Source organism: Lasioglossum baleicum, chromosome 14 (genome assembly GCF_051020765.1).
Source record: "Lasioglossum baleicum chromosome 14, iyLasBale1, whole genome shotgun sequence".
Classification (NCBI taxonomy): Eukaryota; Metazoa; Arthropoda; class Insecta; order Hymenoptera; family Halictidae; genus Lasioglossum; species Lasioglossum baleicum.
In genome coordinates this window covers 3,358,825-3,383,910 of record NC_134942.1, presented here as the reverse complement: position 1 = coordinate 3,383,910, position 25,086 = coordinate 3,358,825, and the positions used below count along the sequence as shown (strand labels likewise).

At 45.6% G+C, this 25,086-nt stretch overlaps 2 protein-coding genes across 9 annotated transcripts in view; both read left to right on the top strand.

The window, feature by feature from the left end:
- LOC143215827 (uncharacterized) overlaps positions 1-8,693 on the top strand; it is a 362,235-nt gene extending 353,542 nt beyond the window's left edge. For all 7 annotated transcript variants that reach the window (XM_076438370.1, XM_076438369.1, XM_076438371.1 and 4 more), the window contains 4 exons: positions 3,174-3,461; positions 3,887-4,037; positions 4,233-4,443; positions 4,578-8,693. In XM_076438370.1, the coding sequence (XP_076294485.1) occupies positions 3,174-3,461; positions 3,887-4,037; positions 4,233-4,443; positions 4,578-6,866 (2,939 nt within the window). In that variant the 3' untranslated portion in view covers positions 6,867-8,693. The remainder of the gene's footprint in view (positions 1-3,173; positions 3,462-3,886; positions 4,038-4,232; positions 4,444-4,577) is intronic.
- Positions 8,694-24,104: 15,411 nt separating this feature from the next.
- Positions 24,105-25,086, top strand: part of Chi (LIM domain-binding protein 2 Chi) — a 198,856-nt gene continuing 197,874 nt past the window's right edge. For both annotated transcript variants that reach the window (XM_076438382.1, XM_076438381.1), the window contains exon 1: positions 24,105-24,240. In XM_076438382.1, the coding sequence (XP_076294497.1) occupies positions 24,216-24,240 (25 nt within the window). In that variant the 5' untranslated portion in view covers positions 24,105-24,215. The remainder of the gene's footprint in view (positions 24,241-25,086) is intronic.

Below are 25,086 nucleotides of genomic sequence, written 5' to 3'. Positions count from 1 at the left end.
AACCTCTCTTTTCCAGTACCGGATTAGTACGTGACGTTGTGACTAAGCAAATTAATTTTATACACTTTGTTATTTGAAAGAGGTGCATTCCTTTTGATAAAACATTTTAACATGCTACGAACAATACGAAACGGCGTCCCCCTTAGACCATACATATAGACCCGGCATAGGTAAAGGATATGCATAAATAGAACGCAGTGTTCACAAATATAACGTCACAAAATAATTCAAAATGGTGGTTAGAGATATAAAAGCAAGGTCTACAATTATATTTATGCATTGTTTCATAAATATTTGGAAAAATCGAGCGAACTTGTTACATAAAGAATTGTAAGCAACGACATAACCATGATACATACAAACATATGTATCTTTCCACACATATGTGTGGTCTAAGGTTAAGGTGTGCCCTGTCAGCCATTTTGAAATTATCTTAGGAATTATCTTGTGACGTCATATGTTCCTATTGTCTTTCTTTCCTACTGTATACACGTAAATACATGCCGGGTTTATAGTTTATATGGTAAGTTTCTATGCTAAGACCGCAGGGATCTAGAGACCCAGTTTACCAACGGAGGAAAGATAGCGCTACGATCGCGAGAGGCCCGCCATGCGAGGGCAGTTTAAAAAACAAGAGAACATGTCGAGGAACGCGTGCAAGAAGAAGGTTCCGTCCGCAACGCTTCATTCTTTGTCGCCGAGCTGTTGTTCCGCCGGCAACGCCACGCGAACACTATAATCCGGATTAAAACAGACGGGAACAAACTGTCGTCTAAGTTTAGAACGTGTTTCATAGTTTATCAGGTTTCTTCCTCAACTGTGTTTCGTTCGAGACGCTTGTCACGATAAATTCGCGAAGATCGGCAGTGAACGAAATGGCAATTGTAATGAGAATTAGGGAAAACGAGATTGTATACTTCAAAGTGATCGGTGAGTGAAATTGTCTTTCGGATTCTGTGGATTTTATGAACGTTGCATCATGGTCTTGTGCACATGTGGAACGATCGGGAAGGATTGTCGAGCGACGAACAAGCTCGTAATTGACAAGTAAACGTAATTTGATAAGTGTTCTAGATTTTTTTCTATTATTGTTCTATTTAGATGTTCTGCTTTTGACTGAAATTTTTTTATGACGCGTGCACGTGGTGATCGTTGCCGACGGCCACATGGTCGACACCGGTTCTGTCATCTTATACATTGTTTCAATTCAATTTTCACTGCCGAATGGATCAACCATATTGAATATAGCAGAAGACTAGATTTTTCATTCTAAAAATGCAGACTGCACTTATTCATACGTATTTTGTAAAATAAATCCTGCATTCTCTCGACAAATATTGATATTTTTAACGGTACGAACTAGTAATTTCAGTGCTCGGAAGTTCTAGTACTAATGTTTATCATTTGTCTGTGTTTTCTTTCCGGGAAAGTGCGCGAAACGAACGACTAACGATTGACACGTGATTGCGAAATTGATAATGCAACTGTCCTAATTTTTGTTACGACTGGTTGTAGCGCAATTGTTCGCAATTCTTCTTCTTTTAGGATTCGGTACAGTGCAGTTGTTCTAATTGGTTCTAATTTTTTTATATGTCGAAAGATCATTATCCCGTACAGTGTGAGCGTCGCGCAACAGCAACATTGTGCTACAACGCAGCATAAACCGGAATGGCCATTAATAAAAATTACTGGCTGCAAACTGTTGTTACGTCTCGCGATTAATTGACGTCTCGTAATTACTGAATGTTGTTTGCCGTGAGTGTATAATTCGTAACGAAGCTTCTTCGTCGTCGTACATGAATTTGATATCCCAGTTTTAAAAGTTTCACCGCGATTAACGAATTTTTACGAGAATGAAAAGTTCACTGTTTTGTCGTTCCCTGCAACAAAGTTGGACGTTGACGAGACAAGCCCCGCTGCTTTTAACGAATATTTTCCGCACAATTTCGAGCCATTAGGGTGAATCATAAAAACACAACCGGGAACTATGTATTTACACAGCGATGAATCGGAAACCTTACGAGACTCCAGTTATGACAACAAACGATATTGATATTATCCTCCGGTTATATTATCCTTCAGATTGCGTAATCCGTTGAAGCACGTCGAAATTATTTTTATCGTACGCTTTAGTAAACAAGCAAATGCACAGACAAATCCAGTCATAAATAGGTCGTGTCGAATACGAATTTCATCCTAACCCCACTTTACCACTTCTATTTCTTCAAATTAGGTCAGTCATCAAGGCGATTAGATAAATTGCTTTAAAATAGTAGCAGATTTTCTACAAACTTCTAGTTTCAAGGTCGAATTTTTTAAATGCACCGAAACAGTTTTGAACGCCTTGGTGGTCGGTGACTGCCATCATTGTGTTATTTCAGACTGATTATTATAAAATGAATGACATCAGTAACTATTATTTAGAATTTTATGTGTTCATGACAAAAATAATGAATAAATTCACAATTTGGAACACAGAGGATTAAAATAATTTAGGAATATCAATATATTATTTTCATCCTGTTGATGTTCTCAAGGTCGAATGACAATTTAATTTGGCAACTGCTCGTTACAATTAATGATAGTTTCATTTTGTTACTATGTACTAGGATGAAGTTATCAATTACTGGATATTTAATGACGACTCGGAAGTTTTTTATTAATTTGAAGGCATTCTGTCATATATTTGCATTATTTGCGATAAAGATTGATTATCAACCTTCTTTTTAACGGAGGTTTAATCCGAAGTTTTGGTCCTATTTACCAGACACAAGAAATTAAGTTATTAATTATATTATCCTCTGTGGTGTGTCACAGTTTCTTAGCAATTTTCTATAATCGGGAACGAAAGATTGCGTTGTCTCGGGAAATAAGGTTTTTAACTAATGTTTTCTACATCTTAAACAAAAATTATTCTAATACTTTCTATTCATATACGAAGGGGTTACATCAATTTCATTTTTAAAAATAAAGTAATACTAGGGAATTTGTGTTATTTTTATTAATTTCGAAAAAGCCTGTCGTGTCCGATAACGCCGATTGCTTCCATGAACGAAAACAAATGAAACTCGTGTGCAGCACACGAAATTCGACAAGTTCTGAACAGACAGAGAAATGAAAATATGTACATATTTCTAGTGGTTGAACAAAGACTGATGGAATGATTTTTTCAGCGCCAAAATTGAAAGGACGACCTAGAAGGAAGCGTAAAAAACGCAGCGCATCGCCAGGAGAGTCGAGCAATGAAAGCGAAGCGTCTGTGGCGTCGACGTCGAAGAGTGCGACGTCGACGGGCGCCGGGAGCTTGATTTCGAACGTCGGGAGGCCTCCGTCGTCGGTGGTACGTCGGAGCGAGAGGAACACTAGCGCGGAAGAGAAGAAGTTTCTCCAAGACGTGCAGAATTTCATGAACTCGAGGGGTACGCCTGTCGGAAAGATGCCACTGCTGGGCTACAGGCAGAGTCAGTATCTGTGCTTTTCTCCGAACAATTGACTGCGCCGCTTCTAGATGCGTTTTAGGCAACCGGAAGGCGTCTGGTCGCAGTGATCCAAACTCACCTGTCTTCCCAAGAAATAGAATTCGGATTCATTGAAATTTCTGTTCATTTCTGATCATTTGAAGGTTTAGGATCTTCCTCTTAAAGTAGTTCTTCGATTTGTATGGTTGTTGAATAGGTCGTTGAAGGGTTGACGACACTGCCGGCCGGACCTCTCCCTGTCAGTCATAGAATCATTCATTTTTCCCGAGCTTTGCATTTGAAACAGTGATTGGTACTGTTCGAAGCTGATATACAGCAGTGTTTCCTTTTGACGAGTCAAGTTCTGTAATCGAAGCTCGCCGACAGCCCCGGATCGGTGTCAGTAACCAGGCTCGTTTCGTTTTCAGTCGATCTTTTCCCGTTTTATACGAAAGTTCAAATGCTCGGCGGCTACGACAACGTCAGCGCCGGACGATTGTGGAAAACGATCTACGACGACATCGGGGGCAACACAGGGTCCACCAGTGCCGCCACCATTACTCGTCGACATTACGAAAGGTACAGTTGTCTTGACCATTGTTGAACTCCTTCGTTGCTCGTCATGTCTTTAAAACAATCGAGCACACAGGTGCACATTACAAGACAATCGATTAATTAACAATATTCTTACATTATAGGTACTTAAATTTGGAGAAGCAACGAGTATGTCGCTTGGACAATTGTGCCTGGTCTGATCGGTTGTCCTGTTTTCAGGTTACTGTTACCTTACGAGAGGTACCAAAGGGGCGAGGAAGCAAAAGTGAGACTGAACCATGGAAGACGAACCAAATCTAGTAGCGTCTCCGACGAGTCTGAAGAAATCAAGCAAGAAACCAATGATCCGTATCCTTCGGAAACGCCGCCGCCTGTAGAAACGAGTCTTACCACTACTACTCCCCCGTTACAGCCAATTATAACGACAGCGGTGCGTACCATCATTATCTTGTTCCTCCTCGTCTCTTACGTTATCTTTGAATGCTACCTTTCCATCGAGTATCAATGAATGAATAGATGAATTTAATTTCGACAAGATGAAGACGTATGTTGTTTATTCCACAGCCGTTCCTGCCAGGCGAGAAGCCGAAGACGGAGACGGGAAAAACGTCGTCGTTGCGTAGCGTACGGGTGAAGCCCGAGCGGCTGAAGTCGTTGAACACGATGATCGCGAATAGCACGCCGTCTCCTAGCCAGCAAGCCAGCCAACTGCCAAGTCCGCCGCCTTCGTCGAACACGTCGATCTCGACGCCGAGCAGTACGCCATCGACGACACCGACGAACGTTGCGACGAACGGGAACAGCCAGAGCGTGTTGGAGAGGCAGCTGAACAGCCCGTTGATATCTCAACAGGTTCCACCGTCGTGTTCGCCACCGGGGCTTCCAGTGACCACGGTGGCAACGAACGCCACCACGGTGGTCACGTTGACGCCACCGCCGGAGAAAGACATGAAGGAGATCAAGCTAGATCCGAAGCAGACGTCCCTGCTGGCCCAGGGCAAGGAGAACATACCTCTGTTCGGGGAGAAGCCAATGTTCGGGGAGAAGGCAATCGTGCCGCCCCGATCGCCGGAAGTGATCGACCTTGAGTCGGAGAGCGACACCAGCAGGGACAAGATCATCATTCCCAGCTTCAAGAAGCGCAAGCTCGAGATCCTTCGCGAGGGAGGTCTCGAGGTCACCGCCGTGGATCTGGACACCCGGCCGAGCGTGATACAAAGCAATCCGCCGGCGCCTGCTGCCACCATGAAGACCGAGGAGAAACCGCCGATCTCGTACCCGCTGCCGGTCACGCCGAACTCCATTCCGAAGCTGATCTCCGTAACCGTCACGCCGGACATCGGCCACATGCTGTCGTCGCCGCAAGACCACCAGCATCCTCATCACCAGGCGAGGCTCCAGGTGCCTACCAAGCAACCACCTGCTCACCATAACAATAACAACAACACCACCACCGTCAACAACAACAACATGGTGAACAGTCGTGTGATCAACCTCGGCACATCCAACAACGCGGCGTTGTTGCAACTGTACGCGAATGCGAATGTACCGCCACCAGCCTCGGCCATCCATCATCAAGCAAACCACCGGTTCGTCCCACCGTCGGTTCCCAATGGCAGGATATTCCCGCCAAAGGTGATGCAGTCGAGGTCGATATTCGCGCACAACGAAAAGACGGTTTACGGGGACCCGAAAGACATTCTCGTCCCTCCAAAGTATCGGCCCACGCATCACCGTTTGCAACCGCCGCCGCACCATCATTACCATAACCACCACCATCACAACCATAGCCACAATCACCACCATCATCACCACGGCCCGGTGAACAACAACAACGAGATGGTGGCGCACGGCGGCGTTCTCGATCTGACGCAAAAGTCCTCCCCCGAGAAGCCGGTGTTCCCGCGGCCGAGCCTAGAAATAGTTAAAGTACCTGTAGTGCCGAGGCCTAATCCACTGAACCTGGAGATGAGGAACTCGTCCACGATCAAAGAGAAGCCGACGGACTGCTCGAAACGCGGTCCGCCCGGCGGCGGCGGCGGTTATCCTGGCTACCAGAACGTTCTGGACAGCCGAACGATGGCGTCGAACAACCTGGAGATCACGATTGTCAATCCGAAACACAAGAGCAATCACCTGAGTCCGCCCGTGCGGGTGCCAAGTCCACCGAATCGGAACCATACTGTACCAGGACAGAGAAGGCACCAGGCGAACGGGAAATACACGACGAGGAGCGAACCGGTTTCACCGTATACACCTAGGAAGCCAAGTAGTCACCCTGTGATACCGAACGTACCTAATCTGAACCATTTGAACAGCGGGAACTACCCTAGAATGCAGGCAGCGATGCACCAGCAGATTAGTATAGACAGGAGAAAAAACGTAGAGGCTGGAAGTAAAGATATGCACCAGCAGCTGCAGCACCAACAGCAACAGCAGTATCATCAACAGCGTCGGATCAGCGAAGGCGATAAGTCGTTGATCGCTCAGCAACAGCAGCAGCAACAACAACAGCAGCAGCAACAGCAACAAGAAGCCAGGCAAAACGAAGCTGGGAGGCGGCACAGCGTACCCAGCATACCCTCAGGTTTCGTGCCCCAGGTGCCGCAAAGCAATCCAGCCTTCCTCCCTCAACTGCCAACGAACACGCCCGGCAAGTTCCTACCAATTTTGGACCCGATGTACTATTCCGCGTTCTACAACGGTCTGTTCCCGCCGCCGATTCCGCCCACGGCCCCCGCGTCCTTTCTGCCGCCGGAGTTCAGCGCGTATTACAAAGAATTACTTGCTTCCTCGCAACCAAGACTGGGGATGGCGGGGCAGCACCAGCCGGCTGCCCCAACGTCTAAGTAGACAATGGGATCTCATACCGTTAGGGTGTCCGACTAATAAGTAGCAAACGTCGGTCTCGATTATTTTCGTTCGTTTCATTGCGTTTCTCGCTACGGAAGCTTCTCCCAGACGAGCGATTTACCTCAACGCTTGTCTATCCAAATTCTTTAGCCATTTATTTTTCTCGTGTACACTTAAAGAAATCAATTTGTTGACTAATCCTTCGTGGACGCATTTTTACAGTTTCAATAATCGTAAGTTGGAAGTATTTGAAAACATGATGTTAAGAAGATAGGGGTTGTATTTCTAGTGTGTTCTATATTCTTCGATTTTTTTGTAACACAGTGTTTTCAACTGTGTTGTAAGTAAACTGCGGATTTATATTACTAGATTTTCTACATTTTTTAAAATTTATAGTTTAAACACGAAATAGAAGGAACATCAGATTTAATGCTAATGGTACGTCGTTTGATATCTATGAAAATTATTCAGATGAGAAATTCATTTTTATGTAACTTCCCTTTCTTGTCACTGGTGTGTACAATTTTTATTTTGCTTATAATAATAGATCCGCATTTTCGATGTATTACGGTCATTTTTAGTGGTACCCCTTGTCACTGTATGGTTTTCTACAATGATTCGTTTTTTATTTGCTATTATTTCCGAAAGGAGGAACACTTTATTAAGAGTTTATTTCTATTTTTAAAAGACGACATATGTCTGGACTCATTATTAATATTAATTCATTATTAGGGTAATCTCTTTCAGTTGGTATAAAAACATATATATTGTACGCAACTAATTTTTTTTTAAGTTAAAGAACACAAGACACTTACGGAAAGTGATTAAATTATTAGAGCCGCAGAACGAAAAAATATATTTATTGTTTATGTGACGGATAATGTTCCTTATAGTGTTGGTGAACGTATATTTGCAATTTGCAAACGTCAATACTTCCTAAAAATATAAGAATTCAACGTAGCTAGACTTTCAGTTAGAAATTCATCGTTTTGATGTAAATTTGTCTATTCGTGCAAGTGTCTCTAATAATTTCTTCACCTAGTATACGCTAAAAAGTAACATATTACGAACGATGATCAAACGACTGACAAATGTTTAAACAAACGCTCGTTCGTGCACACTCATGTCTTTATATTACACACTAACAAATTCACTTCACACATTCTTGCCTCTCACTCTCATTATGTTTCTTTCTCATTCTCACAACAAGTATGCACACGTATTCGTCGATTGGTATATTCAAAATGCGTACGAAATCATTTTCGCTAATAATAGCTAGGGGTTAATGGTGTAGCATACCTAAACGCAATCCTAAAAATCGGGTTAAGATGGATCAAAATGACCTTTAACGCCCACTATTTGAAATATTTGTTCTTTTTATTGTTTAATTTTAGTTATTAATGTTAAGAACACAGCAGACATCAACCTCTACGTCAAAATTAACCATTTCTACACACTTCTATCTCGCTGCAGTTAAAAATTAAATTCGGCTAGAACCTAACCTAAACGCAATCCTAAAAATCGGGTTAAGATGGATCAAAATGACCTTTAACGTCCTCTATTTGAAATATTTGTTCTTTTTATTGTTTAATCTTAGTTATTAATGTTAAGAACAGGAGACATCAACCTCTACGTCAAAATTAACAATTTCTACACACTTCTAAATATCTCACTGTGATTAAAAATTAAATTCGGCTAGAACCTAACCTAAACGCAATCCTAAAAATCGGGTTAAGATGGATCAAAATGACCTTTAACGCCCACTATTTGAAATATTTGTTCTTTTTATTATTTAATTTTAGTTATTAATGTTAAGAACACAGCAGACATCAACCTCTACGTCAAAATTAACAATTTCTTCACACTTCTATCTCACTGCGATTAAAAATTAAATTAGGCTAAAAAATCTATCATTGTATAACTTCGAAAATTTTAGTAAGTTGAAGAGGGTTGAGGTACGCTTTCTATACAGATTAAATTCTCAACGAAAAGTACAGTCCTAGAACTTCAACCCTTAATTCTTTTAAATGAATTGCTCGTCTGGGAAGCTTCCGTTGCCAGTCTCCCTTCAGTTCTTTCCTTTTTATTCTCGTTTCGTTCTTCTCTTCGAGACGAAGATCCGTCGGGTTTCCTCGCCTCAGTTCGTTTAGTTCGTTCGAGAATCGAATGTTCGAGCCCCCGATGCGATTTCTTGCGTTCACGTCCGCCGAGCGAAAATCGGCCGTCGATCCGAGGATCCTGTTCGATCCCTACACGGGGCGATCGACGATCCAGCGTTTTCACAGATATCGCGTGGATCACCGTAGACGATTTTATTCCACCGCGACTCCTGTTTCTTCGTGGGAAATCGCGTGCCGATCGTTGAACGCCCCGTTAGCGAAGAGGGTTGAAGACTGTGCGTGAGTTCGAGGTGGCGAACGAATAATTCGCAGTGTCGTAGGCGTGTACATGCATATATTATGCAATAAATTAGGTAATAATTTTTTATATATAACAATAATGCAAGATACACTTCGTTGTAAATTGAGAGAGAGAGAGCGAGAGAGATTGAGAGAGATGACGAGAGATTGAGCGAGGGATGAAGGGAGAAAGAGAACGATGTTTCGGTCTTGTTTGAATTTTTCTTTTATATGTATACATATATATATACAGAAAAATATATATATCGAGAGGAATATTCGATATTTAAAGAATGGGGGATTTAATGGAAAAAAAACGAGAAAATTAAAGAAAGAACGTACTAAAAGCACTGTGATAACGATCAAAAAAATGAGGATAAAAGAGGAGGGGGGAAGAGACAAAAATGATAACGCGCTGCTGCGTAACTCATTGGACGATCGACGATATGGCAGTCGACTCTTTTTTCATACACGAGGGATAACAATGAACTGTGCAAACGATACGACTTTTTTACGTTCATTCTCTGTCACAATCTATGGCGCACGCGCGTGTGCGCGTAACCTGCGCGACTTCGAACGATCGACGAACGATTCGGACGAGCCACTCGTTTCATTCGTGTAACCGTTTCACTTTGATACGGACGTTTCTTATGTTTGTTTACTTTCTCCGCACCCGAAGAAGACAGATTTCTTACACAGAGACAACACTTTTCCGTTCGACAAATTCGCTTCTCTGTCGCGTAGTAGGGTCGTAATTCCTTCATTTCGAACGTGCGATGTGATAACTAAATAAATAAATGAATAAATAAATATATATATATATAAATGAATAAATAAATGATTATATATATATATGTATATGTGTATATGCGAGATCTTTAGCCGACGGATCGTCAGAATCGTATAATTGTTTATTGTATAACGATGAAAAAATCTTATCGTAGTGTGTAATGCGATCGCGAGAACCCTATTCTAATTGTGTAAGTTTATAGACAAATTTTCATTGTATCTCTTCACAAATACCTACACATACAAACACACCTACACGTGTACACTCATATGAACACACACACTCAGTCATCTTGAACACAACCATACGAAATACATGTACATGTGCACACACGAGAAACGTATACATACACCGATCTGTGTAGTCAGCTCTAAACAGAAAAATGATCAAGTGCACGCATCGCGGTGTTATTTAGCAACGAGACAAAAAAACAAAAAAGCTGTACATAGTGTATATAATCACGTAACCGTTAAGCTAGATAAAAGAAAAAAGAAGTCCCCATGCATTATATCTTTCAACATTTTACGTAAGAAAAAAAAACGTGTTAAGGTTTTAGCAAAACGATAACAACAAAAAAATAATACAAGTAAACAAGTGTGTACAGGCTGTCCGACATTTTTGTGTGGCCAACGATAGTCGTATCGCTGTATAAATATATTCTTTGCTAGGGTGCAACGTGTAATATTTTGCAGACTACATTTTTTAGAGGAGGTCGTTTTTGTACAATTTAGAATGAGACGAAGGAGTAACAAAACATCAATAACAACAACAAAAAAGAAGATAATACACACACACACACACACAGACACACATAACCGTGCGAAAGAAAGACGAAACACGCTGGCAAAAACGTACACTTTCGTTCTCGTCTACGTGCGATATTGTATCACCGACAATGGCGACAAGAAAAATGAAGAGAGAGTGTGTGTGTGTGTGTGTGTTTGCGCGCGTGAAAGAGAGAGAAACAATGAATGTGTAAGGATGGATGAAAGAAAGTGTGACAGAGTGTACATGTGTGAGAGAGGCGAGATAAATAAAAAAAAAACGATTGTTTGTTTTTTAGTTTTCGGTTAACGAGCACCATCATGATCGACTGATTTCTAGGACATGCGCGCGATCGCTGCCATAAGGCGATCGAACATCGCGGGCCACCGACATTCTACAAAATGGAAGAGAAACCGATGATAACGACGATGACGACGACGGTTAATATCCATGTTAAACGTAGACGTATCGATAGAATTTGTTCGTTTTAGGATACTCTCTGATAAAGAAAGATTAAAAGTGAAAAAAAAGTACTAAGTAAAAGCTAAATATCAGATAACGTTTAAAGCATTCGTAACCCTAAGAGACGTGCGTACTCTCGCGAGTACAAGAGTGTAATTTAAAGACCGGTCCGCGTGTCACGCGGACTGTTTACCTAGGAGAAAAAAATCAAGATTTCTATATCGATGTCTTTCACGGATAAGTTGTTCATGTTGTGCGACAATTGAGTGTTGTGGCGAGCGTTGTTTGCGACTATTGCTGACCGAGCTATTTTCTTTTCGCGCGAGCGAGAGTCTGTGTGTGTGAGAGAGAGCAAGAGAGAGAGAGAGAACGGTTAAAAGAAAGAGAAGAAAAAATGGGTGGGGAAAAAAGAAAAGAAAAAGAAGGTCTTCCGGTGACGCCCGACGCGTTCTGAATTGAAAATCTTTCGTTGACCGTTCGTCCGGTCTCTGCTCCGAGCAAAACACGTTCCTATTTCGTTCGAGACACAACGAATTTTTCTACCGATTTATTCGATCATTTCCGCGCAGTGATTTATCTTTATTTCGAAATGATGTCATCATCGGGAATCAACGGAGACCGTCGAGAACCTCGAGTCAAAGTTTGATGAACCGTTGTCCGATGGTGTGTGCCGAGCTTCCGAGCTCGACGTGTGTACAACAAGAAAATCGACGGACATGTACGTCAGAATTCCGCAATTTGTTTTCGCGTTGCTTTTTCTTTTCCGAGACGGGACATGAAAGATGAGGGAGCGTTGTTCGGGGAACCGGCATAGAGATGAGAAAACCTGACCCCTTCCTCTTTTTCGAGGAAGAGAGAGAGACAGAAGGCTAAAGAAGGGGATTTGTACGAGAGAATACGTGCCATAAAACTGCTTAGGTAGTGACTTCGAAACTAAACTGAAAGAAAGAAAATCGAACGATGACGACGGTCGTTTCTATGTGCTTTTAAAAACGAGCCCTTTACCAATTAGAGAATGAGACTAACAAGAGGGTAGGCGACGAAGAAATTTCACGGAAATGCAAAATTCCATGGCCGGAATATATTTTATGTAATTTCAACCTTTTCCTTTTTGTTTTGTTACCGTGGTTGTTGTTTAATCTCGAATTTGTAGCGCGCGCGCCCGCTCGCGGGACAGGGAAACTGTGTGCGTAAGAGATTAAGATTGCGTGCGTCGAGAATGCGTGAAAAGAGAAACAGAGAGAGAGAGAGTGAGAGTGCATGTGTGAGAGTGCACGAACGAAAGAGAGAAAGAGATATAGCGTGAGAAAATTAGAGAACGATTAATATTCAATGAAAAGAAAAAGTCTATGTTCGTTTCTTCTTTTGTTTTTATTTTGCGAGTTTTCTCTTCATTTTTGTATACTTAGCAAGTGACTTTTTAGCGTAACCCCTCGTTTCCCAATTTAATAATAATAATTATTATTATACGATACGAAATATTTTTTATTATATGGGCATTTCAGTTCCTAAATTGGAAATAAAATATCTACCACGAACGATCTATTTATTGTTCGGGCGAGCTCGATGCAGAGAAAAATCTCGGACGTGTTCTCGCGATTCGATATTTTCTTCTCGTCCGATGCTGCGCCATTTTGTTCGTCGCTCGGAGGCCCGAGAGAGTCACCGGTAAGTGTATCAAACAATTATTTCATCTATTAAACCGTATCTCTGTGAAAAGTACGTCGGGTAAATCAAGTCGTATAAATTCCTCGACTTTATAAAGTCGTCGGAGAGGCTGCGAGAGCAGCGCGATCGAAAGAGAAAAGGAAAAAGAGCGGCGGCGCGGAATGCGCAAGCATGAGCCGCGAAATATAAAATATTTTTATGGTGGTCATAAACTGCTAACCTGTTTAACCAGTCTAGCAATGGTAGAGACACAAGAATGTTCCATCCAGCGAAATCATTTCTCCTGGTAATCCCGATTCCGTGGCACAGTTTTCCGGCGCTGAGAAATTCTCTCGCGGAACCGTAACCGATCGCGAAAACGGCCGATCCTCGTGGGATCCCTCGCAAAAACCTCGACGCGCCGAGAGAAACTGTCGATCGACGCTTTTTCCGAGCCGCGAAAATGCTAATTCACCTGGCTGAACCAGATACTTCGAGGCATTAATTATCTGGGCGGCGGAGAGGTCAATCCCGACGATCGAAACTTGGAATTCGCAGCAACGTCGCTGGCAACGTTGCCACGAGACATACTTAGACGAACGTAAACGCGAACGGATCGCACACGCAGCCAGCAGAACAAGGTGGTAGGATGGAATTGTGTTTACTACTCCACCCACGATGACAATCGGTGTAAACACTCCTGTGCGGGATGCTCGTGCATCGTCGCATGCCAAACCGCCTTTGTGTACGTAGCCAACTGACGCGGATCCGCATTCACAGACGACATTCCCGAAAACTCGTCGAAATCCAGCGATTCCCCGTCTTCGAGAATCCGGCCGCTGGTCGAGTCGATTTTTCGAATTATGCGGCTGCCAATAGCGGTTCGGAGACCTCCCTTAGACTAGCTTAATCTGTTCATTACAGCATCCAGAAGCTAGCAAAAGACCCGGGGAATGCTGCGACTCCTCATCTTCAAATGCTATGCGGTTGCCGATGACGATTCAGGTGACTCTCATAACTTAGACTAGGTTAATTTGATCATTACAGCATCTAGGAGCTAGCAAGATACTTTCCAAACCACTTGGGGGAAATACATAATTTATCGAATCTGCTGGAGTTATGCAGTTCAGAGGACTTCCCTAACTTAGCCTAGCATAATTTGATCATTGTATCATCCAGGAGCTAAATAATACCCCCGAAAAGATCTCCGGGCTGTTCTCTTTCAATACATTGTAGAAAATTGACGGTTCCATTCAGCATTTCCTAGATCTACGCGATAATTTCGAAAGAATTGTGATTTCTGGGGAAGCAAGATGGCGGTCTCGCCAGGGTAGCCGTTCCGAGTTATTATTCGCAACATGTCCGACACTCGGTCGGTAACGCCACGACGACTGATACGTTCCGGGAGCTAACATCGATCGAGGGCCAAGGGACAGGAATGATTCCACGGTTAGAGGATCGTGGCGGATGAACATCGTTGCGGTTCCGAACACGTCATATCTTCGGCGTTTCGTGCGAACTGCGGAATGCACGTAACCGTGGCGAAGTCGTCTTCCTGGCCAGGTTCTCGTGAACACTTCACCCACCAGACAATAGTTTACCGTATCGACCTACTCCATCCCCTGTCCCCACCGTGGTCTCTCCTAACTGCTCTCCCTCTCTTTCTCTCTCTCTACCCTCGCGGCTCGTTCTCGACCACCTTCTCTTCGTGCCACCCCGCTCCAGCCAACCACGAACTTGCTCTTCTGGCCTTCCCTCCGTGCCTTTCCGCAGATCCAACTTGTTTCTGTGCGCCGTGAACTTCGGAGCTTCCGACTCCACTTAGGAACAGCTGCGAGTCGATCACGAGTGCAAATTATACTTTGCATACACGCTACTCCGAATGGGTTCAATCATGGAAATCGTTGATGAGCTTCGAAAGACCGCTACCCGTTACTATTGTTGCCGAAGGTGTCTAAAGTGGAGGCAAAGTTACATCGGGATTGACTTTTGGGACACTTTCGCGAAGATCGTCTAGTCTAATTTCATTTAATAGTCTCCACGTTTTCGAAAATGGCTTCTCTAGTTTGCAGAAGTTTTCGGCAAGGTTCAATACACAGCTACGCTTACTCGCTGAGGATGTCTAAGATAGAAGGACACTCAATTGTCGATTAAATTGATCCTTTTTGAACTGCTCTATCCTAACGACTCTGCTAGGTTACTGGGAGTAGCAGTAGCTCAAACAGATTCTCCAGTTCATAAAAATCTTCAATAAAGATCAAAAGACTTCGAGCAACTTTCGCTCGTTTCTTAGCGCCACTTCGGAGGATGGTCCCGGGATTTGTTCGTTCTCGAGCGCAGCTCGCAGACCTCGTCCAACCCGGCGGTTTCCGAAGGTCGAGATTTGTTCCGAAGTTTGTATGAATGAAACTTATCCTAATATCTTCTGCGAAACGGCGTGCGGCTTTCTTGGGACAGTTCTGAACCTCGGGTAGGTACGGCTTTGGATAAGAGTGCGGAAAGTCCACGGGGGACGACGACAGTAGCACGTGCAGAAGCGACGGGGAACGGCGAGAGGGTGTGGAGGGAGCGCAGGGCTCGTTTCAGCTCATCCGGATCGTTTCAACCCAGGGTCAGTGGAACGTGCTTGTGTACGAACTGTCCGCAACTGTCATTCACCTCGCGGCTGGCCACGCGCTCGCGGCACCAGATATTTCCGCGCGGTTTCGCGGGAAAAACTTGTCACCGGGGGGAGAAAAATCGAGTCGCCCCTGGTCGGATGAGTTTTTGCGGCGGGCACCGACCTTTTTTCCACGGTGATTACAAGTCGGCCCGACACCGGACTTTTCGGTAGACCAATTAACTCGCTCGCCCGTCCGGTTAGATCGGTGGACGAGCATTGCGGATTCTGGCTGTGTCTTCGCGACGCATGAAAGACAAATTGCTGTACCGAAGAGCGCTGGATGAAGATCGAACGAGCGACCTTCCCATTCGATTTTTCTGGACAGACTTGCATTGGCTTCTTTATTTTCTTAATGCTTCTAAACTCAGCTCCTTTGAGGGTTCTTCGTGCTGTCCACTAACTTATTTGTATATTCGTATCTTCTTTTAATAATTTTGCAGCCATAATGGAACTTGAAGCTTCACCAGATGTGACAAACCGTATAATCCTTCGTTCATCCTGCGGTGATAATATTTTTGGTCTTCCTCCAACATTTAATAATATACTCTTTTACAGTATTTTTTTCTTATTCTCTGCACTGTCGATCGACTAACACTGCAAGTTTTCGCTGTCTTACGCGTTGACAAGCCGCCGTTCAAAAGAGAAATGACCTTTTTTACACAATTTGGAGCAATTGACTTCATATTTATTCTTACTTCACTTGCGTGCTTTTCCGTTCGACGGATTGCGAAGTACTGAGTGTTAAGACGTAGACTAATAGTTTGTAAACACACCAAAGTGTGCTAGATGTAAACGTACTACTAGAACATTTCACGTAAACATTTCTTGTAGAGAACAAAAAACCGAGTCAATCTATTTTTGTTGTTATTGCTAAACGAGGAGACATTAATTATTGAAAAAAATTTCTTAAGTTACTTCTAACTGTGATAAAAATAATTATAATGTTGATTTTTTGTTATTCTTCTATATTCCTAGCAATAAATAAAGATTTATACAAAAACTTGTGGTTATTGGTTCAGTTTCGCTCCTAACTGTACGTCCACTCTGTCCGAAAGTTGTCAGCGCCGCGTTTGATTTGAAGAAGCTTATCTGGTCGGACTTGTCGCGTGTGTCGTTCGCAATGTCCATTGATAAGTTTCGAGCGTTCCGCGCGCATAATGACGGACCTAGAAACTTCTTGTTGCACGGTGTTTCGCCGCGGTGGTGGCATTCACCGCGAGCAACATCGTCACGACGACATCGCATTCGAGTCGGATTCGCGACGAAGAAGAGAAACGAAAGGAGAGAGGCGAAGAGGGACACTTGTGCAGGCGATGTGTCTCGCTTCTGTTCGCGGCCGTTCGAGCCTCTAATTACGCGTGTATCGTTCATCGAGCTTCCGCGTGAAAAGCTGGCCTCGTTAGCGAGATGTCGCGCGTCGCGTCTTTTCGCGGCACGCGTCCCTCATTCGACGGACGCGTCAGCTGTCGTACTGATCGCGGGGACTTTTCACCGTCGTCGTCATCGTCGGCAGCGGCGACGGTGGCGGCGGTGGTTATGCGTTATAAAAGGCGGCCATGTTGACCCCGAATCGCCGGGTTATCGAATCGGTGCCTTCACCGGCAGATAGGCATCGAAATGCCATGCCGTGCGCACTGACACACAGTGTGCGCCGGCGACGCTCGCGTGACAGCGAGCCTCTCTACGACCGTTCTCTCTGTCTTTTGTATATATGCGCGCGGTTTTCACCTGCACCGGCTCTCCGGCGGCCTTGAACAATTTACCGTTTCTAAAGTACTGGCAGGCTCTCTTCGTGATCCCGTGCTGGATGCGCGACGAGAAACTCGCCGGGAGGTCTTCGCTCTGGTTCCAGACACGCGGATCCACGATGCTCCGACGAGGATAGCGGGGAACTGCACGCCGAGCCGCCGCTCTCCTTTCAGGTATACTTTACTGAAGAGCCTCCGCGGTAACATGCCGCGAAAACGACGATCGCTGTTCAAAACTGTTATTCGTTAAACCCGCGGGCCCGACTTCTGGACACACGGTCGTCTGGGAACCTTGAAAACGTGGCCAGATGTCGATTCTTCATGTTTCAACTTCTTTTTTCAGAATATCAGAGTTCTGCGATCGGATGTTGCGTTTTGAAACATTCTTCAATTGATTGCAGATGTGTTCTCACGCATTATTGCTCGCTTTCTAGAATTTGAAGGTAGCTAGGGAAAATATATCAAACAGCCTAGATCTAGATCATCAAGAGATTTTATGTATTTACGAAATAAATGAATAGACGAAATACGAAACGCAGATAAATACATTATTTTCGACTTACTAAGATTACTAAAAGGAGAAACACATTTTTATTTTGCACGGAGATCCGTAGTCTAATTACGGCATCTGTAACATCGTATAATATGGCGATCGTATGCAAACAAACTGACGATCCGTCGACGTCCCGAAGGATTCAGACTGTCCGGGTAACTTGATCAGCTAGGATAGATAGAAGCCAGAGTCTGTACGCATCTCATGAGACAGTGCTGTTTGTGGGCGTAGGCCAGACATTGCAAGGTCTCTTCGTCTTTTCGAATGGTGTGACCTGGTTTTTGTATTGTATGTGCGCTAGAGCAGAGCATTGTGTGTAAAATTGCATTGGCCTTTATCTGTCCTGATTCTAATACTTAACGGGATATCAATTTTAACACCTAACCGGGGACCGAAAGGTTCTAATGTTTTTATTAGAACTTCAGCTGCATTTCTTTGTGTTATATGTTATTCGAAAATCACATACTCTTGTTATGTTTAGAAAGTAATGTATCATGGTCACTTCTAGTTAAATTTCTCGCGATTTTTACAATCAATCGCATGAGAAGGTCTCTATAACTACGATAGAATTGCGATAATATTGTTTCGGCGAGAACGCAATTTCGAATCGATTCTGCATCTTTCGCGGATGCGCCGACGATTTTATGGAGATGTCCGGGGGCAATAACAGTGGTAGACGCCGTGAACTATGTACCTTGGAGAGTGCCAGGGAAGACCCGGCACGGTGAACAATTAATTGTTATGGATTCGGATGTGTGTCTTCCAGAAACTCATCTCGGAACGTCGCGCGACGATTTAGCGGGGAACGTTAATACAATTTATTTAGAGTCCGTTGAACAAACATTTGACACATATTTTAGATGTCCCAGGAGGGAGATTCAAATTTTCTAAATATTGTTCGGATAACTTTTCCCGAAGATTTCTTCACGCGACTAATTTTCCCTGCTTGTGCAATCTGAACAAAATTTCCCTGAGACATTCCAATAAATGTTTCCCACCCCTAACTTCGAGGGTTTTCTTCACCCCCAGATACGTATCACTGCAAAAGAAAAAAAGAAACTACGCGTTCATCGTGCATCCTATACATATAAATTTCATTAAGATCGGTGTGTCACACTTAAGCGATATCCCTGGTAAGTGCCTCGCGGCACACGATCTACTTTGTGCCTGCGGCGAATTCGTGTCAGCGGCCGTGCGCTGTAAACCGCTCGAGCCTCACGGTCTCGTAAAATTGTAGAAAGTACCGCCGATCCGTGCAACTTCCGGCCTCACGGTGAACTAATCTTCTCCGTTTTCTGGCGGCTCTCTGGCCGAGACGCGAGAGCGCGGTGAGGTAGGTCGGCAGCACGGTTTCCCGTTCGATGCCGCCTTTCTATTCGAACGACTCGTCAGGGAACAAGGAAGCATAATGCTGTAGCTGTCGTGACGCCGAACGTAACCGCATTACCGAGAAATCTACTGTGGGAAGCTCTGAAGTGGGCTCAGCGGCGTCGCAAAAATCTAAAAAGCAGTCCCATGTCCCAAATTGTCACTTGCAATTAGGGATCAAGGCATGTGACCGTTTAGCCAAGAAGAAAAATGTTCGTAGCTCTGAAGAGTTGGCTTGGGGAGCGTCGCAAAAATGTAAAAAAACAGTCCCATGCCCTAAATTGTCAGGTACAAAATTAGGGATCAATGCATGTGATCATTTAGCCAATTAGAAAAATTTTGGTAGCCCTGAAGTTGGCACAGTGGCATCGCAAAAAATTAGGAATCAAAACATGTGACCATTGTATAGCCAATAAGAAACATGTTCGTAACTCCGAAGTCGGCGCGGAAGTGGTGGAAAAATACGGAAGCAGTCTCATTCACAATGGCCTACGTCAAACCGTCTTCACCAATTAAAAAGTTCGAGACCGAAGTGCAAACCGAAGTTTAAACTGTTCCTGTAAGTCTCCTTCCGCGTGCTTGATTGCAGCAGAATGGCCGTGTTACCATTGCAGGGCAAGGTTCACCGAGAAATTGCCCAAACGCGGTCACCACGAGGGTTGGAAAACAAGAAACAACATCTGCTGAAGGGAGATACAATACTTTGTGCGACGCTTCCCGAATGATTAGTGAAGAGATTCTCCGAGCATGTTGTTATTGAATGAAATAGAGAATGTGTTGAGAGGATCGAACGATCAACCTCAGGGTACACTTACTCATACTTCGTCCTGTGCTGTATCTGAAACACTTTCTCCTTGATAATTGTGACGTTACAGTATTATAACTGTGCGGTGTTATGTCGAGCCAGATTCGACATTGGCATTTGCATCAATAGTTACTTGTTTTACTGGTGTAGATTATGCTCGTCAATAATGCCACATGGTCTAAATCGGGTTTTAAAAGTACATATGCGAATATAATTACATTGTACAACATTGTACAACGTCGTAAGTAGACTAAATTTCCAACGGTACAAATTTTGAAAGAATTCATGAGTATAAAAATACAATTACGTTCGACCTCCTTAAATCATTGGGGAAAGAAGACAGCTTTCATTTTGCATAGAAATCCGCAATCATAGGCGAAAGTGTATCTACTAACATGGGGCGTACAAGTCCCTTACTCCTTAGGGGGTGACTCGCGAAAGACCTCGATAGGCGGTTGATCGGTTAGGCCTGTGGGCAACATCTGCGCGGAGCCCTGAATTTCCTAAAGTTCCCTAGCGTTCCGAAAAAAAGCTGTGCATTCTAGAAGTGTTCAGAAATGTCGGAGATATTCCCTAGGGCAGAAGGAATGCGCGCTGGCGCGAGTTTTGAAGGTTAGCAGGCCTCCTGGCGTCGCATCGCCGCCTAATAGAATGACTGGTCGTCTGACCACTATAACCTCGCCGACCCATCGACCCCCGCTATACGTTCCTGGGATAAACGCAGGGAGAAGGACAGGCCGACGTCGAATCGGAAAGAGACAGAGAGGGGGAGAGGGAAACGCGGAGAGAAAGAGAACAAGGTGGAGAGACAGAGGTGGTGAGGGTAGAGCAAGATAGAAAAGAGAAAGAGAGAGAGAGAGAGAGAGCATGAAAGGGTAGGGGGCAGGGAAAGGTGCAGGAGGAGGAAGAGGGTGGGCAGGGTCGAGGGTGAACCCCTTATTGATTTTTAGGGTGACACTGTCAACCGGCGAGTGTTGAGTCCCCCGCGACGGGAGAGACTTTGAAGCCGGCCGAGGAACGAGAAAAAAATGTGGCGTTGGTCGCGCCATTGCACGCGCGTAAAACAACCCTTGCGGCTTTCGTTGATCTAGAGAGGATGACCGGGCCAGGATCTCGGCCAGGACCCGGTGCAAGGTCCTAGGGTACTGATGCTCGGCCGCGGCTGGTCGACCGCCGGTCCGTTTTTTCGTAGTGGAAAAGTGGCGAGTGCGGCGTCGGCGAGCGGTGGTGGCGTCGGCGGTGACAGAAAAGAGTAACTGTGGCGAGGCGCAGTCCCGTTGCGGTCGGGGGTGCAGCTCTCGGCGCAGGGCCGTACGCATCCGTGGGCGACACTCCACGTGGAGAAACGACTAGCTGGCCTCCTCCTGCTTGCGGCGTCTTTGCATGTTTTCCTAAACGGCGGCGCGGCGTCTCACGAGCATCGCTCCTTAGTTTCTCGCGAGGTGGACAAACCGCGCAACCGTCGTCGTCGTCACGGTCGAATCGCTCTCTCCCATATTCCTCTGGCGATCATCGTCTTTTTTGTTGTTTCTCTCTTTCTCACTCTGGCCTGTTCTTCGTTGTTCGTCCTCGTGATTCCGCGAGAGGAGACGCGTCGACGAAGTCGTCCATGAATGAGCAGCGAGTGACGCGTGTGTTTCTCGTAATTGCCTTTCGTGCTCGATCGCTCCCCGACGCATCCCCGCTCGGCTAACGTTTGTGTGTCCATTGTGCCGCCACGCTTTCTGCCTCCGGAGCAGCAGCAGCAGCAGCAGCAGACACCCGCGCGACTTTCCAACAGTGTTACACGACAACGCGGTGCGTCCGCCGAAAGGTTCGTGGATCTCGTTGCTGCCGTCGCACACCGGTGTGCGTGTTCATTCATCCTCTCTCTTTCTCTCTCTCTCTCCCTCTTTCCCTCTTTCTCTCCCCTTCGTCCCTCTGCCCGCCTCGGTCAGAGGGGGTGAGAACGTTCGATTGAGAGTCGGAAGAGGGAGGTGACAGGGGTGCGAGGGAACACAGGGCAGAGTGCCGGACTTCGTCGACGCAGCTGTGTGCCACGCGATTGTTTTCTACTCCGGTTCGGCCCCGTGTGTTGTTTACAAATCAACTTTGTGCGCTGCTGTACCCGGTGTTTTGATCCGCGCGTCGCGTCCGGTTTCGTTTCGGCAGTTTCGCTTACAAACACACGGCGTCGTTCTCTAGGCTCGCATGCAACAGGCGACACGTTGCGCGTTGCCGAACTTTCCTCCTGATTAATCGATCGGAAATTACAGCCGGTCGGCGAGCGGGGCCGATAACTCGTCCACGGGATTCGAATTAATCGCGCGGCGGGCCCTGGCCGGCGCGGCAAGCCGCCGATCAACACCGAGGACCGCCGGAAAGAGGTGTCGAAGGGGCAGAGAGCGGCGACCGCATTGGCGTGTCCTCGGGCTCTACCCCCCACCCCTAGCGCCCCGCGGTGGGCCTACGGACGAAACGGAAAAATTCTTCTGCCTGTGCCGAGAAAGAAAAAGAGTTTTCGGGATTTTGCAACCGCGGCGCAAACTGTATCACACAGAGCCACGGTGTAATTACGCGTTGGTAGCCGGAGCGCGGCTTAGAATCAATACGAAGGGATTACCTTCGCCGCCGGTTTGAAAAGGGGATCGATGGGAAGGACTGAGAGAGAACCGCGGTAGAAACCGAGGCTAAGGAGACGCAGGACCAACGTTTCTAAAGATCCCTGAAGCTTTTTCCGTGGAGGGGAAACAACACGACGGGGTTGCTACACGGTTCCGGTGTGTTTGGGCGGGGTGACAAGCACCGCCGCGTCGGCTCATGCAGCCAGCTTGCTAAAAATGGCAGCGTCGTTCGGGCTGCACCCGTGGAATAACAACTACTGGCTCCGTCCAAGGAAGAAATCCAGTTGACACACGGGCGCGGGTACCTAAGCAGGTGGGACAGACAGACAGAGAGAGAGAGAGAGAGTGGCGGCTTGGTGAACACGTGGTCCGTACTTACGGGAAGCCAGCCTAGTGGCACCGGCACACCGAGGTGCGTGTGTCGGCTAGCTACGAGCCTGGCGCACGTGCGTGCGTGTTGTATCGACACACCGAGTGCCCTCGGCTAGCAGCCTAGTGCACGTGTGAGTGACGAATGCGCGCAGTGAAAGTGCCGCGGGCCAACGGGCTAGTGACTTTTCGTCGATGATCAACCCGACGAACGCGCGTTCACCGTGAGAAGAGCCACTCTTGTGACAGCTGAGACTTTTGGACGTGCAGCAACGATTTCGGAGCGTCGCGATTGTCCGACCAGCATCATAGTACATAGCAGCCGTCGATCGATGACAACTATCACCGGCCACGAACCTTCTCGTCGCGAATAGTAGACCGGTGGAGATACAGTTCCAGTGATTGTTCGAGAGATCCAGGGAAACCGGGAAAGTTTGTTCGCAGTTCGACACGGTCGGGACAAGCTCGCGAGAGTAAATAGAGACGGAGTGGCGTGGCGCCACCTGCGCGCCTACGTCCCTGGCCAGGCGGCTGGTCTGTTGACTCTGGTGGTGTTTATCCGCGCTTGTGTCCCTTCACTCACTCTCTCTCTCCTTCTCTCTTCCTCACTCTGGCGCACCGGGCCATTCGTGTGTTTGGAGGATGTCGCGATATTTGTTGCAATGTGACGGCAGGATGAATGAAGACTAGCGTGATGTCGGTGCTGTGCACGCGCTTTGCTGCGATCGTGTGCGCGGCCGGTGTGAACACCGGAGCGGCCGTGAAACCGCCTCGAACAGGTTCGGGATCAACGTGAAGATGCCGGCAGCAACGCGAACGCACAGGTGCCCATTGTTGTCGCCGGATCACAGACTTTTCTCGCGAGACTGCCGCGAAGGACTCGATGAAGCGCCCGTCGATCATGTGCCGTGAGTTCTCTGTGATCGGAATTACCGCTGCCCCGAGGAACCCGCGTACCGTTCTACGTTTATAGGTTAGGTTACCGGCACATAACCTGCAACGCACCACTGTCGCGCGATCTCTACTCGTTTCGCACGGACCTGCTCGACGATTACGAGGATTCTACGAGAGGATTGAACGATTTCGGACAACGTCAGAGTGATAACACAACGATCAGTGCTGATTCCTGCCGCAGTGGGCGATCGCTGCTATGGAATGAGCTGGGTGACCATAGGACAATGAAGGCCAATGGGACAAATAATGGTGATTTACTCTTGATTCTTCGCTTCCTACGGATAGAGCAAGTTCTAGCTACTTCTCCGTAGTTCTAGGACACGGATTTTCAGTTTGGGAGGTTAGGATGTTGCTTGGGGTCAAGCCATTGTTTACATTATGAGAGCTCAGGTTTCTTATGCGACTGGCGTCCTATAGGCTACTCTATTTTCAGAGGGAATAGTTACTAGGGTCTCCAGGACTAATCAAGGGATTTGTAGTTACCTTTTGTGGGTATCGATGATGCATTATGTGAAACTAGACAAACTTCTACGTACAAACTGTGGAAATATAGTTGCGGCTCGATGAGAGAGTATATTATAGTTCACGAAATGTTTCAATGGATTGTTAACGGAGTTGTAAGCTTGATACTGTGTTACAAATACTTTGTACGAGTCTCTTTAATCTGCATAGCATATCTAGTCGTTTTGTATCGGGTCTAGTTTGTAGTACGTCTTTATTCTTTTAATCTCGCTATAGTCTCCGGAGAAAGTGTATAGCAAAGATTAATTAGGTTGTTAATGAATTTGTATATGTTTTACACACTTGTTTGTACAATTGTACGAGTGTCTTCAATCTTTGTCGCACATAGTTAGTAGTATATCTTCATTTTTCTAATTTTACTATAGTCTTTAGACAAAGTATGCGGTAAAGATAATGTGATCGAGGAGAAAATATTACTAGAGAAATTTAGTTTCTGAGCCTCGGGCCATTATGTGAAAGTCTAAGGGGTGGGCTATGTAGTAAACAGAAGTCGTGTTGCAATTTATTTAACTTACCAATGATCTTGGAACATCCTGCGAACAGATGAATCGTCGTTAGCTTATATTTAACACG